The following is a 19,090-nucleotide window of genomic DNA, read 5'->3' on the forward strand; positions in this document are numbered from 1 at the left end:
CGCCACAGTGCCTCCTTGAGGTGTGCCTTTTGACGCAGGAGTGGAATGTCTTGCAAATAGCAATCTCCCAGTAAAGTTGTAAACTGGTGAATGTCCCTTGCTTGAACTGTGTTCTTGGTACAGGCCTAGATATCATGTCATACAGGGTGTCCCGAAAAAACCTATAAGCCTACACAGTTTAGGTCATTGTGTTTATTCATGTAAATTCATGTAATTATCAAATTCTAATAGAATTTACATATTTTTTTGGTCACTTGTCTTTTCTCAAACTGAAATCTATTCTTAACTGCTGACAATGCAAGACACACACAATTCTATTGCCATTTTTGTGCACACAAATGGTTTCAATGGTTGCGTTCACTTTCAGAGACAATCAGTTTACCCCTTAAGACACTACCCCTGTTATTAATTAGCTGAATGGCAATGACCAAGTCGTAATGTATTACTAAAGGCCCTGTGCACTGTCATAGTGGTGTAGTACTACTATGGTAGTTACTTTTTTTCAGTGACTATTACAACGTCCCTCCGGATGGTGTCTGGTAAGGTGCTACGAGTAGAGTAGAGTAGAGTAGAGTAGAGTAGAGTAGAGTAGAGTAGAGTAGAGTAGAGTAGAGTAGAGTAGAGTAGAGTAGAGTAGAGTAGAGTAGAGTAGAGAGTAGAGTAGAGTAGAGTAGATAAGAGTAGAGTAGAGTAGAGTAGAGTAGAGTAGAGAGTAGAGTAGAGTAGAGTAGAGTAGAGTAGAGTAGAGTAGAGTAGATAAGAGTAGAGTAGAGTAGAGTAGAGTAACTTTATTGATCCCCGGGGGAAATGAATGTGTTAAGTAGCTTACATAAATACACATAATGCACACATGGACATTTCAAGACACGTGTAACACAGGTAATAGTCAGGCAGGGAAAAAAAATAAAAATAAAAAGGCAATTGTCCAAAAACAAATTCGGTGAGTTGGGAGGTGGCAAAATAGTAAATGTATGTCTATATTCTGCACTTGAAAAAGTACATGACGTTTTAAAAACTACTTTGCGGGGCGCTGTAGCGCAGTGCGCTAAGCCCCCCATATTTGCGCTTGCATGCCTATGGGGACCCTGGTTCTAGTCCGGACGGGGTCATTTCCCAGCCTCCTGCTCATTTCCTCTCCTCTCACACTGTCCTGTCATAATAAAGCCCCACAAACATACCTAAAAAAAGAATCTACTTTACCAGCATTTATGTAGGCCTACATCTTGGAGACACCCTGTAGGCCTCTATGCTACTTGTTCTGGCAGAGCAGCAGCAATGAAACAGCAAGGGAGGTGCAAGGGATTGAGTGCAGTCAGACACAGATGTCCTGTCACCACTGGGGGGCACTTTACCTTATCAGCTGATACAAACAGGCAAAACATAACACATAATATTCAGTAAGCAGCATGGACACTGCTCACTATTATTAATAATGGAAAGGTGTTCTAAATTTGTCCAATGACCTGCCCAAGTTCCACTAGTTTAGATGTAGTCTATAGGCCAAATGGCTAGATATGGCCAATATGTTAAATATTTTTCATAGGCCTAATTATTATTATGTTATAAATTTGGAATGAAATTGCTTATGATCCCTAACGACAAAATACACAAAATAGCTCAAAACAGCAGTGAAAAAAGATAACAAAAAGGGAAAACACAGGTCCCATGTAGCCTGGGAAGTTGGGAAATTTGGGGGCGTGTGCTGCGTCACGTGTGAGTCGTACATCAGCGCATGTAGTGTGAGGTGTTGCCCGACCTTTCTGCGTGGTGTCTCAGTTCGGTTCTCCCACATCCAGCTGGTACCCCGAAGTCCTGTGTCTGATAAAGCGACCATGGCAGGTACGTGCGAAGCAACAGTCTTTGTTTGCTATCTATACATTTTTCGAAACATGCTCTTGTTGCTTTAAATGGCAGCGTAACTTTAAATGTTCACACATTAGGCTAGCACAAATCGGCATTTGCAGTTTCGTACCGCCTACAAATAAAACGGAGAGAGATTTAAAGTCTGGTCTGGTTAGGGAACATCGTGTGCTTTGCATGAGTAAGGATGCTACAGCTTTGTTGAAATTGGTGACATGCATCGGCCTACTACTGTGCTACGCACTTCTATTTGATCAGGATGCATTTGTCATCTTATGGACCTTCGTTCGTGTGTGGAAGGTAATAAAATGCCAACGTTAAAAAGGGAACAAGATGTCACCACTGTAGGATGTTGAAGTTCGCTGGTGTTCAGTAGCGAACGTGAGTTTTGCACGTAGGCTACGCCGCGTAGGCTACCCAGGCGTAGGCTAGCTACTGCATGCAGCCTGCAGCAGATGTAGAAACACACCCCCGTCGGGTTCAACTTGTTTCAGCCATATGAGAAGAAGGGCCATGTCGCAACTTTACTTTGGTCAAGCACGAAACCCAGGAAGAGCATGTTGACATGATTGGTTTAGTAAGTTACAATGTGGCAAAATGTGTAGGCCTATGTAACAACGTACTTATGTTACAATGTTTCTCATTCTGCAGACCAGGCATTTGTAACACTTGCCACCAACGACAATTACGCCAAAGGTGCAATGGTACTGGCCCAGTCGTTAAGAAACCACAACACATCCAAAAAGTTGGTTGTTCTAATTGGTACACATGTTGCTGATCCAGTCAGGTATGTTACCACAACAACTGTGATTTTGAACCAAAATAAACAAAACCTTGTAGGCCTACACGATGGTTATCTGTGTAGTAACCAGTGATGAATTACTATTTACTCTAGTAGTAACCAACATTAAAATGTGTGATGCTGGGCTATGTGATGCATCAGCAATAGAAATTGATTGGCCTGTGATTAACGTTCCTCGCCCTGTGCTTTGTGTGCGAACATGGGCAGGCAAGTGCTGAATCGGCTCTATGACGAGGTGCTGGTGGTGGATGTCCTGGACAGCGGAGACACTGCACATCTGTCCATGATGAAGAGGCCGGAACTGGGTGTCACCTTCACCAAACTGCACTGCTGGACACTCACACAGTACTCCAAATGCGTCTTCATGGATGCTGACACACTGGTCAGTGCTTCTTGTAAAAATTAAAGGAAAAAATCCACTGATTCTTGAGAGAGCTTGAGCACTCTGCTCATTCAACATGAGTTGAGATGTAGTGAAGAATGGATTCTGAGGTCACATCTTAGTTTGAAACAGGACTTCATTTAAACCAAGAATGAACACAAGCCACGTTTCACAGAGAGTGTGCTGTGCTATGTACTGTGAATGTGAAGTTAATATGACCATTTCCCTTCTTGGGACTTGCCTTTCAGGTTTTGGCAAATATCGATGAGCTGTTTGAGCGAGAGGAGTTGTCTGCTGCTCCAGACCCCGGCTGGCCTGACTGCTTCAACTCTGGCGTGTTCGTATTCCGTCCCTCTAAAGAAGTCTACGGAAAACTCCTGACTCATTGCGAGGAGAAAGGCAGCTTTGATGGTGAGTTTTAGGTCGTTAAACGCGTTTGTGCTCATAAACATTCCCAGCAATATCTGAGTCGCAGGTGCCTTTGTTTGCTACACAGATTACTCTGAACGTGCAGCATCATCGTCCCTGTATTACTGATAAAGTGAACCTTTCCCATCCCTGTGAGAAGTCCATAGTGCAGGGGTTTTCAATTAAAAGTCACTGAGGGCCAGTTTTTCGAATTCCTTCCAGCAAAGCGGCCAAACATAGAATCTGCCAAACCGCGAGCAGCACAGTGTCCGAGGTTTGGATGCGAAACAAGTGGATCACTTTCAGGAATGAACAGATATTCGCTTCTCTATTTCTTAGTAGCTTTAGGATGGTCTTTTTTTATCAGAGAAGATTTCACTCTCATATGAATGCATAGGAGAGATATCCCCAACCTGAAGTGTTATGTTTTCATTTTGTTCAGACCTTGTGGGGGGCCAAAACCTTGCCATCCAAGGGCCGCATCTTGCCCCAGGGCCTCCATTTCAATAGCTCTGCCATAGTGGGATTGTTTGCAGCGGTTGCAAGGGCAGTTTCTGAAAAGTACCATTTCCATATTCCTAAGAAATTGTGGTTAGATAACCTTTTCAGAAATGTCTGAAAGGATTGGAATGTACAAGATACAGAGCCTGGGGCAACATATTTGTTATAAGTAGAATTTTGCGGCAAGTGGTTCTACTTTCTCTGACGTGACCGTTACAGAGGAACATTTATTCAGTCGAGCTAAACTGAGCCAGCTGCTTAGAATAAACAATGGCCGTCGGTGTCTACATTCAGGTTTTTAAAAAAAAACATCTACAGTAATACTTTCACCACCATTTCAAGTAAGTTCTTCAGCCGCCCTGGTTAGCAAACACACGTGGCTTGTGTGTCTACACCTCAAGAGTTATTTTGGATGGGGGGATGTGCAGTGAGGTTCAACTCTGAGTTTGACTGTGTGGTTCTTCACGGGTCGTCCCAAACACACGGCCACGAGACAAGCTGCTGTCACTGGAGCCCAGCATCTACTTGAGTCACAGCTATCCTATGGGCTTTCTGCATTGTTCTCTGGAATCATATTACTAGGAACTAGAAGTGGTGGTGTCGGGCCGGGGTGGCATGTCATGTTGCATCAGTATACTGCCCTACAATTTCAGAACGCAGTATAATTCAAAATGGCAAACTGAGAAAAGAGGCTTTAAAGTTTCCTTTCTGGCCACGCGACTGTGTTGGAGGTAAAGTGGTGATGACACTTCCATATAATACTTTTTTATGGTGGAAATTTATGCACACAAGAAAAAAGCAAAAAAAAAAAACATTCTGATTATTTTTTTAGCTGAAAAATCATATACTGCGTTCTGTTGTGGTATTACTGTCTACACCAAAACCACGGTGTCAATGGAGAAGTGCAGTATAATTCGCATTATACTGCGTTCTTGGCTAGTACGACGTAACCTCCTAAAATCAAAAAGCGCAGTATAATCAGTTTTTATCGTTTTTTCCCGAAACGGGACCAAGTTGGACCAAAAAATTTTAACGCAAGAAAAAGAAGGTATTTTAAAGCCAATTTCCGGTCTAAACCCATTTTCGTCCATTTTCAAGATACTGCGTTCTGATATTGTAGGGCAATAGCTCTGGACTAGTTGGCTAACTGGAAGTGAACCTCCCCTCTGTGATTTTTGTGGACATCTCTTATCAATTAAGCATATTCTAACTTGCCCTGCTATCAGAAGGAAAAGACAACAGTTTTTTAAAGAAGACACTATTTTTGGAATTTTTAATAAGGTCCCACCTTTAAAGGTTTTGAACTTTTTAAAATGTATTGATGTGACCAAACTTATTTAATCTATTTATTCAATTATTTATATCATTGTAGATTTTTAATTTGAGGCGAATTCTATTACCTGTACTGGCCATGAAATAGCCACAGTTGCATATTTGGCCATAAATGTAAACAAACAAACAAACTCTGGACTAGTTGAAGACATAGTTAGTAATACAAGCAGGCCCGGGCAGGTATCAGTTATGAAGTTATTACCAGACAGAGTTTACTCGGGGGCTGCAATACCGCAGAGCCCCTACGCTATCTGCTGGGAATGGATAACACTTGAACTATGATGTTTGCTCTGTGAACCCTTCGCCTCACTATTGCCTATTTCACAGGTCATTGTGCTCTGACGTTTCTATTTGCAATTGTTTTTTCTTGTTTTGCATTTGAATTATCTAGATTTCTGTCTGAGGAGAAATTATAATCGGTCAATGTAGCCTGACCAATGAACTACTGCTTGCTAGTGACCAGTGTAGTTCTCCTAAATTCTTCTTCATTTACTCCAAACAGTTCCCCACTTGTTAAAGACGCGTGAGTGAGTATCTATAGGTAGCTTGTTTGGCAGGCCAGCAGGCAGGCAGGCAGGCAGGCAGGCAGGCAGGGAGGCAGTTAGGCAGGCAGGTAGTCAGGCAGGCAGGCAGGCAGGCAGGCAGGCAGGCCCAGCAGTGTTGCAACATCCCACATGCTTGACCGCCCTTGTCTAATGTTTAAGGGGACACTATTGCCACATCACTCTCTTATCATTCTATTTATGTGTTAATGTAAAGACAAGCGGGTGGGGTGATGTAGGGTGGTGTGACTTTGTTATATTGATAGATGTAACATTTACCATGCATGTGGTTCATGTCTCAGCAGCTGTAGCCTTGGCTGTGAACTCTACTATAAGGCCACGTGTACGGGATCAGCAGTGTGTGGGCTAGATGTGCGACGGGTCTGGTTGAAGTAACTTGAGAAATGTGTTAGTGGCCTCCTCCATGTTCCTCTGTCATGGAGCCAACTGAGGACAGGACATGACACGTAGTGCTGTGATGAAAAAAATGTCCGGTTTAATTTACTTTTAGGTGTGGTTTATACTGTGGCGATGGTGTTGAAACGTTTCCTGTATGATGATTCAGTTTGGTGTTGGTTTCTTGCATTGCATGATTTTAATATCAGTAAACACACTCAAGTATTCAGAAGCAGGATTCAGTGTAGATAACTAGGGGTGTCAGGATAACCATGTTGACAATAATAATTACAGTGTGAACTTAAAAATGTATGGATATATTATCGCAGTGGATAACTATATACTTCACACCGTGGCACCATGAGCCTTTCCAGCATCTCCTCCAAGTCTGCTGAAGTTGTTTAGTCAACATATAAAATCATGGCTTCTGGATAATCAACACTGTCAACATATCTCTGCATTGTCTCTATTGGTAGTTGTTTTTTTAACTCGTTTTTGTATTATTTATTTTTAAATCTTAAACTTGTTTTTAAAATTTGTGCAAAACATGTTTTTATTTCTTTTCAAAGGACCATCAAACCTGCCAAAGGACAAAAGATGGAAATTAGTCTTATGGCTATAATCTTGTATATTTTGCATTTAGGTACACTGTGCAGGAAATGGTCAAAAAAGGTACTGCAACTACACTGCACTACACTACTGGGCTCCCTATTGCCGAATTTGATCTTTCCATGAAAGTTTACTAAGTAATAAACTAATATTTTTTAGTATGGCCCAAATACAGTCATTTTTGTAGCTAAAAATGGCTATTCCTGGAAATTCAAAATGGCGGACCATGGAGAAGATCCCCCTTTCATGTATGAAAAGTGCATTTTTTTTCCAGTCATAATGAATACTTAGAATTTGATGGTGGTGGTAAGTATTCACGAAAAAGGTAACATTAGTGAATGGGTAGCATGAATTCTGGAAATAAGCAACTAAAAATCTTGCACAGTGTACCTTTTAAATGCTATTAATATATGCTGTCCCTTTGTTAAAGGAGAACATTATTTTTACATTAGGCCCTTGATTTCACATTATAACCTCATGTTCTACTCACCCCTGTAAAACGTGTGTCATTTAGAGCTCTGCCGAAGATATTGGGTTTGGTTATATCCATGGAACGACTTCCTATGGGCCATTTTTGTTTCATGCACAACGTATGTTGTTTTTAATTTATTCATTACGGTATACTACCACTCATAACACGTCGGTGGATTGCCTGTTGGGACTTCTCGGTTTCTCGGATAATACAGTATTTGAATGTCTGGTGAAGGTGTACGTTTGTGATGTGACGTCATATCCACCTTTACCAGACTTTTCAAAAACTGTATTATCCATGAATAATAATTATATGATCAGGTCAAGAAATCAATCAATCAATCCAAACCACAACATGCTGTATGTATGTCAATAATAAAAACATGTTGACTGTGTTGTCCACAGGCGGGGACCAAGGGGTGCTAAATAGCTACTTCAACACCTGGGCAACAGAGGACATATCCAAGCACCTCCCCTTCATCTACAATCTCAGCAGTATTGCTATTTATTCCTACCTTCCAGCATTTAAGCAGTAAGTGACACTCCACTACTTCTTCAATGAGCTAGTGTTTCTTGGATCACACGGGAAAAAAAACCCTCCATTTTTGTGCCAGTTGTTCCAGTAGTGACACTCAACAGAAATTAGCACAGTCATTGCACTGTGGTCTCACACAGTTGCATATTACGTTGAGACACCCACATGGATCCTTGGCCGCCCCTATGCAGTATTGCCACATTGCCTGTAATTAAACCTCAGTATCTCTGGCTGCATCTGGCCATATCCTTCAGTGCTGCTACGTTATGTGTGTAGTGTATGACTTGTATGTGTATGTGTGTATGTGTGTGTGTGTGTGTGTGTGTGTGTGTGTGTGTGTGTTGTCTTGGTGGCGTCCGTCCGTGGTGGGTGCTTTCATGTTTGGTGGATAAATCAAACCAAAGGTCACATGGGCGCATGTCCACACAGAGGCATTCCGCAACCGGAGATGAGTAGTAGGGGTGGTGAAAATACCCTCTGTTCCTGGCCTTCTACCTACCAACATCCACCCGGCAGATAGCAGCCTCCCAAAATAGCAGGGTTTATTTTTAAGACCTTTATGGTAGCTCTAGATGTCCTTCTGAATAGAGCCGGCTGCCTAGTCGTTGTGTTTTTTCCGCATGAGCCATGTTAGTGTAACGATAGTCGCCCGGGCCGGGCCAATGAAAGACACACTGTGGTGGAGAGTTAAAGACCGGCACAAATGATTAGTCATTGCATAACACACAGTGTCCTGGATCTGCCTATTTCGCCTGACAAAGTCATGCACTGCATTTGTTCCATTACAAAACACAATACAAGTACAATACAAAATGCATGCGACCGACTCAATTACTTCAAAATAAAACTCAACTGTGTCTTCTTGTATACTAAAACTTTGCAAACAATCCACATCTCCTCCTCGTTCTCAGTTAGCTGTTTTTTACTGCCTCCACTCCACTCTAGGTACGGGAAAGAAGCAAAAGTGGTGCACTTTCTTGGCAAAATCAAGCCATGGAACTACACGTACGACTCCAAGAACAAGTCTGTGAAGGGCCAGTCGCAGGACCCGTCCACCCTGCACCCCAACTACCTGCTGCAGTGGTGGGAGCTGTTCTCGTCCTCAGTGGTGCCCATGATGAAGGAGTCCTATGGCAACCAGCCATTCCTAACTGGATGCGAATCAGTGGTGAGCAGTGCACTGCACACACACAATGGAAAATTACTACGGGCAGGGTTGGTTGTTGTGGGGGGGTTGGGTGCGGGGATAGATTGAATCAGTTACTTTATATAGTTCTACATTTTTGTTTTCTCCTGGCTGCGCGACTCTAGCTGTACACAACTCAACCTCTGATTGTTGGAAACCACTGTCGTTCAAAAAAAATTAACTCGCGTGGTTGGCAGCCTGCCAGTGTCTTGCCCCTCCTCACAACACTGTTTATAAACACGGTGAACCCATGTATACTGACCCCTTTTTTAATAGTAGACATTCAGTCTCGCCCACTGTGATATATTGAGTCACTGGGGGAAAAAACGGATTAATAGATTGATCGATAAAGATTGATTGATTGACATTGATAAAGATGTATAATTGTAGCTTTGGAATTATATAACTAGGTAACTGGTTTGTCAATGCATTTTAGCTGTGTGGTTTTTAGCGCACAACTGGCTAGTCATATGTTTCATTCATGTGTTTGGCTCAGTTTCTGAATGGCCCTCTGTGTATGTATGTATGTGTGTGTTTGTGTGTGTGTGTGTGTGTGTGTGTGTGCGTGTGCGTGTGTGCGTGTGTGTTTATGTCTATGCAGGAGGAGGTCCATGAAATTGCCTCCAAGGTCCACTCCCAGGCTCCCCTTCCCCCACAGATCTCCTCTAAAGAGCGCCAGCAGCAGTGGGAGCAGGGCCAGGCAGACTACATGGGAATGGACTCCTTTGACAACATCCAGAGAAAGCTCGACTCCTTCCTGAAGTAGACTAGAGAATGTGGATGATGGACTTGGTGTTCAATGGATTCCGTCTTAAAGCATGGCAAGATGAAGGATTCCACCAGCCTGATGACTGAAGCTGAGCTCAAGTTCCTGAAATGTCTGAGATCCGTACGCCCCTCTCCTCCTCCTTCTCCTCTCCCCTCGTCCCCTTTCTGTTCAGTGTTTCTAACTTTTAAGTAGAAAGTCACAGCAGTGCAATAAGATTGGACTGAACCTTCCTTGCCATGTTTACGGTGGCATCACACACACACACACACACACACACACTCACAAACTCACACAGCTATGCAGCTTTCCACGGCCAACCTAATCCCAGATCTCATTTCTGTCACTGTGACGTTTTAACTCAAACCAGCATCTTGTGCAGTTAGAAAGTTAACCCATGAATGTCAACTTAGACATGTAACTCAGACCTGCTGTAACACCTTCCACAGAATCTTGTGAAGTAACACTCCACGACTAGTTGTTTTAGTTGTTTTTTTTTCCTTCCATGCCCTCACTCCAGTGGTCTGAGAACGTAGGCTGGCACATTGTGTACTAATGACGTCAAATTGAACAAGATTTCATCATTTTGTACATGACTAACCTCCACAGGCTCTCAGAAGAGGTCACTGACAAGAAAACCTCCTGGTCTCACCCATGATGGGTTGAAAGTGAAGTGTCATAGACTTTTTTTTCTCTCCATGTTTTGCAGCTGCCTTAACTTGGTACTGTTTACAAGGAGGCCATTGTGTCATGGCTCCCGAGACAAGCACGTGCCCGAGTTGCCCTTAACGCCGCCTAGTCGCCTGTCGGACCCTTAACCCTCCACTCAGCCTCTCCCTCCAGTGGGCAGGTTAAGGCAGTGTCTTGTGTTTCGTTACGCCATTCAAGCCCTTTGGTTTTCTTATCTGTAACTCTTTGTGGTAAATGACTGTTTGGTTCAGTGACCCCCATCACCTGTAACTAAAGCCCTGTGTCTGCAAGTTGAGAAATAAAAGACAATGACAAGAGCCTCTTCTTTTTTTGTCACCCGTGTGCTTTTCTGGAGTGCACACCCTTCATGAGTACACCCCTTTTGAAAAGTTAAGTTTTGAACAGTATTTTGATGAGCACGCAAGTGAAAATGTGCATAGAGTAATTGTGATACAACATCTGTTGAGCTCACAGCTGAAAAGTAAGGTTACTAATATATGAATAATAAATTACATTTTTCAATTTTTTCAAGATCAAAATTGAGTACACTGTATGTTAAAATGTCACAAAGAGGATCATGGTCTGCTTTAGTAGGGATGGCACATGTTCACATGCATGTTTCTTTTGGTGAAATTGAGCTTCCCAATGTTGACTGCATACATGATGCCCAAAACGGTCTGTCCCACTACCATGCTTGACTGTAAGCAAGGGACACTTTTATTTGTACTATTTGGTTACCACCACACATGCATGACACCATCCAAAACTAATTTGTTTATCATGGTGCCATGGATCACAGGACATGGTTCCCGCAATACATATCATTAGTCTGTTTGCCTCTGATGACACCAAGATAAACAAATTTGCTTTCGATGGTGTATAACATACTGTATGTGGTGGTAACCAAGTACAAAGACAAGTTTGCCATGCTTACAGTCAAGAACGGTAGTGGGACTGACTTGGATTGAGGCTGCATGATCAACATTTGGAAGCTGAATTTCACTAAAAGAGACATGCACGTAAACATGTACTGTGAGACTACTGAAGCAGATCATGATCCTCTCTATGGAATTTTAACATAAGGATGTACTCACTTTTGCACCAAAATAATAAAAAAAAAAAATTGGAACAAAAGTATTAACCTTACTTTTCTTTTGTAAACTCAACAGATGTATTAAACTTACTCAATGCACATTTTGGAAATAACGGGGAAAATGTTACTTTTCAAAGGGGGTCTACTCATTATCGGTGCGTACTTCATATCTGTCTGGAAAAGAAGTTAGTCGAGTACTTTTATTAATCCCGATGGAAATTAAGGACAGGTGTCAAACTGAACTCAAGACATGATGCAATGTAAATACTTGACACCTTACCTTTCTGTCAGGGACAGATGCCTCTGTTGCAACACAAACAGTACATTTCCGGTGAAGGCATGCAAAGACTGTGGTGTAGTTGTAACTCACCTCGGTACGTTCACTGGAAATAATTGGTGAACCTTTTAAGGGGTCTGACACACCAAGGCGGTAAAGCGGCGCGGAACGGCCACGGTTTTTACCGGCGTCAGTGAAAATACATTGAAACCTATCTGTCCTTACACACCAACCGGCGGTAGTCGGGCGTCAGCGGCGCGGGAGCCGGCTCCGCGCCGCGCTGCATTTGGAAAATAGAACTCGAGCGTATTTTTCACGCCGGCGACCGGCGGTGTCTCATTCAAATGAATGGCAAAGTAGCATGCTAGCTTTAGCTGTGGGGAGAGTTTTGAATAGGACTGGCCGCGCACGCCGACGCTGTCAGTGTGCAAGGCAGAGAAAAGCACGCCGGCCAAAACTAAGCAGAAAGACCGCGTTCGTCCCGTGACCGTTCCGTTCCGCCTTGGTATGTTTTGGCCCTGACAGTGGGTAGATTGGAGATGGGTTTGTTTATATTTGTTTTTTTATTCCCTATGGGAAAAGATTAGTACTGATCCAGGTAGAGTGAATAAAGTCTGCTGCAACACTGCATGTCTTCTGTGTTAAATTTAATAAAGAGAGCGCAATGTTTGTTTCGACCTTCAGGTCCTCATGAAAACCTGAGAGTCGGTCGGCAAAGGACCCGGGCCGGAAGTCGAACCCAGGTCAGCCGCATGGCACGCGAGTGCCCTACTGGTTGGCCACGACAGGGCCTCTCACTATTAAATTTAACACAGAAGACAAGCAGTGTTGCGGACTTTATTCACTCTATACACTTTATTCATGCACTTCTATATTGGAGCTTAATCACAGTTGTCATGCACCTGACCCATCGGCTGGGATGTGCACACATCTACTCCTCTGAACAAACAGATTAGTACTATCACTGAGTTGTTGGTGTTTTAGATCAGTGTTTCCCAACCAGGGGTACGTGTACCACTAGGGGTACGCGAGCACACTGCAAGGGGTACTTGAAAAATGAAAAAATGTATGAAGCATAGTCACATTGGGATATAGAGCATGAGTGAGGCGGTACTCATGGTATGGCAAAAAGGCTTAGGGGGTACACAAGACAAAAAAGGTTGGGAAACACTGTTTTAGATCAGTCATTTTAACTGTGGATGGCCCTATAGACTAGTGTAGATCACTCCACCTCACCTACAGTATATATCCCCACGATAACATAAAACAAGAGCATGCATGGAATTCTTGCATCAGAATGCTCTTTTTTTTTTTTTTTTTACTTCATGCAATGTCCTCTCTTAGATTGAATTCAAGAAACACCCAATGTTTCCACTGGCTGATGTGAACAGATGGTCATCCCCAGTTAACAACACCCCATTTTAATCCGACACAGAGGTTCTCAGGTAAGTCACTAAACCGGCTTCCCGGAACGGCCCCGGGCCCCTTATGACCTCTCTGTGTGGCTGTCTCCCCCTCAGCGCGCCGCCTCCACACACTCCACACACATTCTCTAGTCCACATGGTTTTCACACCACACCACACCACATGGTTTTCACACCATGTGCTCTGTCAATGATACCTGGAAACTCACCTCAGGAAACAGTCATTTCACACTAGAAACATTTTCTTTTTTTTATAAAGACAGTTATTTATACTGTAGAATAGAAAGCCTTTATTGTCATGACACAAGTGTAATGTGATTTAAATCTTCACTATAAAGTGCACACATGAATACATATAGAAACATGTACAATAAGAAAATATAGCCTAAAACTATTGACTACTTTTCATAAACTATACGTTACGTATAAAGCAAATCTCTCTAATAGGAGACTTGGGCGAAGAATGGTAGTAAACTTCCCTCCAGGAAGCCAGATATGCATATGCATGCATATGGCCCATTTGCTGCTAGTTGAATAGCTCTCTCCTAGAGCTGACTTTGGTATAAACCTGGTATCACTTCTATTTCATAAAAGTACTATTTTTGCATTCCTGTTAAGAAAAGGAAGCAATTTGCCACTTATATATTGGAACTTAATCACAGTTGAATAGCAACATGACAATTTGTCACTCAGCAGCTGTAAATCACCTTGTTGATAAACGCATGTTTCCATGGCCTATCAGTGTTTCCCAACCAGGGGTACGTGTACCACTAGGGGTATGCGAGCACATTGCAGGGGGTACTTGGAAAAGTGTTATTATTATAACAAATGTATGGAGCAGCCACATCAGGACTGAGAAAATGATATAGAAAATGAATTAGGGGGTACTCATGGCACAACTAAGATGCTTAGGGGGTACGCAAGACAAAAAAGGTTGGGAAACACTGGCCTACATCACCTGTCAACACACTGGTCCTCAGCCGAGTGGTCCCAAGCCTGAAACACTACACACACACACACACACACACACACACACACACACACACACACACACACACACACACACACACACACACACACACACACACACACACACACACACACACACACACACACACACACACACAAGCCAAGGTCAGTCTAGCAGGGTTTGCCAACCAGTAGTGTGTTCAGGCCTGTTTCCGGAAACTAGACAATTCACCCATTGTCAACAATAGATGCCTGATTAAAAGTGACCTCCTGGAGAAATTGGGAACACTGACAAACATTTAGTAGGCCTATGGTACAGTGAAGCAACGTGCCATGGCTTGAAGGGCGACCACCTAAATTATATTGTTTCAAACATTTTAGAAAGACTTTGCATTATCTCATTTAAAAACAATTTCTTATTTGTAAACGGTTTATTTGTTGTACTTTTCACATGTACAATATACATCTTTCAAACGGTTAAATCTAAATTGAGTTCTGTTGTTTGATCTAAAAATGGACCTTGCAATAACATGACTCTTTTACACCACCCTATGGCGAAATGGAGAATTACATATTTAAAAAATCCCCAAATTGAAATGCAATGTAAGATTTTCCTGCATGTCACTACAAAGAAATCCAAGACAATGTGCAGCCATGTGTTTGACACTACAGTAGAAATCTCTCCACATGATAAGTTACACTCTTTTTTCATTACATGCTGGATCCATCAGAACAGGGTTTTTTTACAAGCTGAGCACCATAAAAACGGTTCATTGACGTTCCAATGATTATGGCTGTAATTAATAATTAAATAAGTTCAATTTTTAGTTGCGTGCAAGTGATTCTGTGTCAGTCGGGTGGGAACCGTTTTGCTTTTTGTCATTGGTGATGTATACAACCGCATGGCAGAAAGGTGTGAAATTTGGCACACTGCTTCAACCAAGTTGTGGCCCACTTCTCATTCCACTGGTAAGATTGAATTTGGACATGCCAGTCAAACAGGAAATCCCTTTAGGCAGCTACATGTCACACATGACAAGGCTGAAGTGATATTACTTCCTGCAGCAACACTGACACATTACATTGTATTTGATACTTTTATACAAAGCCACTTTGTTAAGTGATAGTTATCAGGAATTAGTAGTCACAGCCCCTGGTAGTGCAGTGAACTAGGAGAACAAGACAAACATGAAATATTTTACCTGTGGGTTGGTCTAGCATTGCAGCATGGGGGGAAATTATAGTTAGGCCATGAAATCTGCCCACCAATTACAACACTATGTATGTATCGGATTATTTTCTGTTTTAGTTTGTATAGGAAATCACTTGGGAGGGCTTGGCACAGTGAACATGTGGCTGTGCTGGCCATGTCAACTGACATACTCTATTCATTTCAAGTTATAGTCTGATTTGCCAGGCTAAGTCACTGTATTGTAGCAATGTGACTTTCACCGGTTACACTTTACTTGACGCCGGCGTCATACGTGTGACATAACAGTATCATAACAGTGTCATAGTAGTGTCATGAACGAGTCATAAACATAATGCCAATGTCATAAACATTTTATGGCCATGAAAAGTTGACATTGTTAGGCCTGTCTTTGTCATAACCAAATGTCACCTAAAGACAAAGTCATACAATGTTTCTGACATTGACATAATGTTTATGACACAGGCATGACTGTTTAATGATAATGTTATAACACTTATGTCATACGTATGACACTGGCGTCAAGTAAAGTGTTACCCATTTACCTTACACTTTTTGGGACATTTACCTCAGCCATGGGTTAGGGTGCTGGCAGGGCCAGCAATAGGCACAGGCAGGCAGAATAGGCGGTCACCTACCGCACCAAATGTCTTGTGCACCAGTAGTGCCCAGAGATGGGACCAAGTCACTAATTTGCAAGTCTCAAGTAAGTCTCAAGTCCTTCCAATCAAGTCCGAGTCAAGTCACAAGTTACGACGTATTTGACCAAGTGAAGTCCAAGTCCAAGTCGTGCCAAAGCCAAGTGAAGTCCAAGTCCAAGTCTTATTTTTTCCAAGTCCTTAACAAGTCACCTTGTATTCTATGTGCAATATTGACAATTACTTTTGGTCATAAATGTATTACCTCTCCACACTGCTTTGCATGTCCCCCTTCGCCAGTCATGTCCCTTACGAAAATCGACCATGGTATACCATGATTTCATGTTTTTTTGAGCATGGTTCGGCATTGGTTTTTGGTTTGACTAGGTTTAACTATAAATTGAACCATGGTTTTACTCTAAAAACTAACCATGGTTTTACCACGGTTTATAATTATTCATTAAATTGCACTTAACTGTTCTTTTATCCAACGCACATATTGATGACAGTCCTTGGAGCAGTGTGGGGTTAGGTGCCTTGCTCAAGGGCACTTCAGCAGCCATGGATGGAGATGTAGGGAGAGGTGGGATTCAAACCTGCAACTCTTCAGTCCAACTCCTGCAAACAAGCTTTCATGTTTTTTGGGTGACCATGCAGCCCACAATTGACCATGTTTTTTAGCATGGTTTGTGACTATGGTTAAAGGTAAATCTTTTAGTTTGTCTTTCTTTCATGCATTTTTTTTTACACACAAATGCAAAAAAAAAAAATTCATTGACTTGGAACGGTATTGCAAGTCATTGCAAGCTAAAACTGTCAAGTCGAGTCAAGTCTCGAGTCAATAGCATACAAGTCGAGTCAAGTCACAAGTCATTCCTAATATTGGCAAGTCAAGTCTCAAGTCGAGTCATTTGTGACTCAAGTCACAAGTCAGTCCAAGTCACAAGTCACAAGTCCACATCTCTGGTAGTGCCCCCAAAAAGTCCCAAAGAATCAGAACATAAAGTGAAATAAAGCATAAAAAAATCACAATGGTTAATCATGAGATCTCAGTACATGTATGTAGGAACTAGATCAGCTGTGCTTGATCGAATATTTAATGCTATGTCAATGCCAATTTTTAAAAAATAGAGTGTCTGCTCACCAGCACTCAGCCCAATTTGACTAGAATCAGCCCTGGGTGTTGGTGACTGGTGGTCACTGTCATCCTTCTGGCTGCATGGCTCCCTTCTGGTATAAGATTTGAAGAAGGCTGCCTTCTCATGACAAGACTAGCTTCCTAACCCTGGGGTTCCCAAACTTTACCATGACAAGGCCCCCCCATATACCGTTGAAGTCCAGCCAAGGCCCCCCTTACATGAGTGCGCATCCCTTTTCACGACCATAGTCTATGTGTGTGTGTGTCAGTGTCCCATTGGGATACCGGTAGGGATGCACCGATACCACTTTTTTGAAAACCGATACAAGTACGAGTACATGAATGTGTGTACTTGCCGATATCGAGTACCGATACCGATACCTTTTACCACCAAAATACAATGAAAAAAAATGCATGGCCTTGTTTTTTTCCACCTGTGATATTTTTATTGTCCATTTCCATGTAGATTTAAATGGTAGTAAATGTATGAGGTGGCACTTTTTCCATGCTGCTTTCAAGTCCACAGAACGTGACAAGATTTTGTTTTGTGTAATAGCAGTATCGTTCCCGGTATCGGCAAGTGCTCAACGAGTACGAGTACGAGTATAATGAGTAGTATCGGGTGCCGATATTATCGGTGCATCCCTAGATACCGGTACATAAAATATTACTATAATGCTATAATACTATAATGTTCTTGTTGCAATAGATTATTATGCAGTTTTTAACTAATGGGAATATTGTTTAGCTGATTGTGGTTCATTTTGATGCACATTAATTTATCAATTACTTATTTTGATGTGCTATACTTTTTCTGCCAACCTTACGCAGCCCCCCTAGCATCCCTTCGCGGCCCCCCAGGGGGCCCCAGCCCCCACTTTGAAAACAACTGTCCTAACCATAAGATAAACACAGCTGCCCCCATCAATCGAAAGGGTTAAAACTGCTCTGATTGTCTGGAAATCACTCAATGACCTTCACCCTAAATATATTGCAGATATGCCAGAGCAATATCGTGATAAAATATATCTTAGGTCTTCAGTTTCCTCTATTGGCTGTGTCTAGGGTAAAGCCCAGAAGGAGTGAAATGGTATTTAGCCATTATCCTGCCAAATGCTGGAACCAGCTTCCTGTTGAAATTAGAACATCCCCAATAGTGTCATGTTTTAAAAAGAAAACAAAAACAGCTGCATTTTTATCTGCTTGGTTGGGGTTAGTTATCAACAGTCTTTTTTTTATATATATTGTTTGTCTTGGCTCTTCTCTGTCTTTCTCCTCAAGCACATTGACTCAAGTTGAGGACTGAACTACTGTACTTTACCAACTGTGTGAGCATTGTAATTGCACACAGACATGCAATGGCGGCTTAGGTCAAATTGTTCTTGTAAACGTGGTCAAAATAAATAAGCAGAAGAGTAAAATTCCAAGACAAAAACAGGATTCATTGTGGGCAACAAATACGTACATGTGTAATGGACTGGTACATGTGTTGTGTTTACTGCTAATCTAGAGAGCAAACAGTAGATTTCTCTCCTGCTCCTACCCAGATGACCAGGCAGGTGCAGACCTGGCAAAACATGTGGGCACACGCCTGAGCCGTCTGAGGGTGGCACCCGATGGAAAACCAGTGCAGTGTAGACCATTGTTAGACATTAGCAATGTATCACACAGGGTTTGGCCTGACTAATTAACACTGTACCCATCCACAGCATTAATTGGTGTGCACTGCAGGAATGCGTGTGTGTGTGCGTGTGTGTGTGTGTGAGTGTGTGTGCGAACGTACGTGAATATGTGCGTGCGTGTGTGTGTGTGTCACTGCTCGTGTGGCGTGTGGTGATGGGATAGTGACCACAGAAAGCAA

The 19,090-nt window shown here is 42.4% G+C and overlaps 1 protein-coding gene across 1 annotated transcript; it reads left to right on the plus strand.

The window, feature by feature from the left end:
• Positions 1 to 1,721: 1,721 nt before the first annotated feature.
• Positions 1,722 to 10,797, plus strand: gyg1a (glycogenin 1a). Its single transcript, XM_063219152.1, has 7 exons — positions 1,722 to 1,839; positions 2,512 to 2,647; positions 2,870 to 3,044; positions 3,293 to 3,455; positions 7,709 to 7,835; positions 8,784 to 9,006; positions 9,626 to 10,797. Exons 1-7 carry the CDS (start codon positions 1,833 to 1,835, stop codon positions 9,788 to 9,790), a joined length of 996 nt encoding a protein of 331 aa, XP_063075222.1. The 5' UTR covers positions 1,722 to 1,832; the 3' UTR covers positions 9,791 to 10,797.
• Positions 10,798 to 19,090: the final 8,293 nt, after the last annotated feature.

The sequence above is a fragment of the Engraulis encrasicolus genome, chromosome 16, assembly GCF_034702125.1.
Source record: "Engraulis encrasicolus isolate BLACKSEA-1 chromosome 16, IST_EnEncr_1.0, whole genome shotgun sequence".
NCBI classification, from domain to species: domain Eukaryota; kingdom Metazoa; phylum Chordata; class Actinopteri; order Clupeiformes; family Engraulidae; genus Engraulis; species Engraulis encrasicolus.

What these genes read in the sequence shown, in the direction of transcription:
- gyg1a (XM_063219152.1), top strand. An exon ending in CATGTTGCTGATCCAGTCAG is followed by an intron (nt 2,648 to 2,869) that starts GTATGTTACCAC and finishes GAACATGGGCAG; the next exon opens with GCAAGTGCTGAATCGGCTCT. An exon ending in TACCTTCCAGCATTTAAGCA is followed by an intron (nt 7,836 to 8,783) that starts GTAAGTGACACT and finishes ACTCCACTCTAG; the next exon opens with GTACGGGAAAGAAGCAAAAG.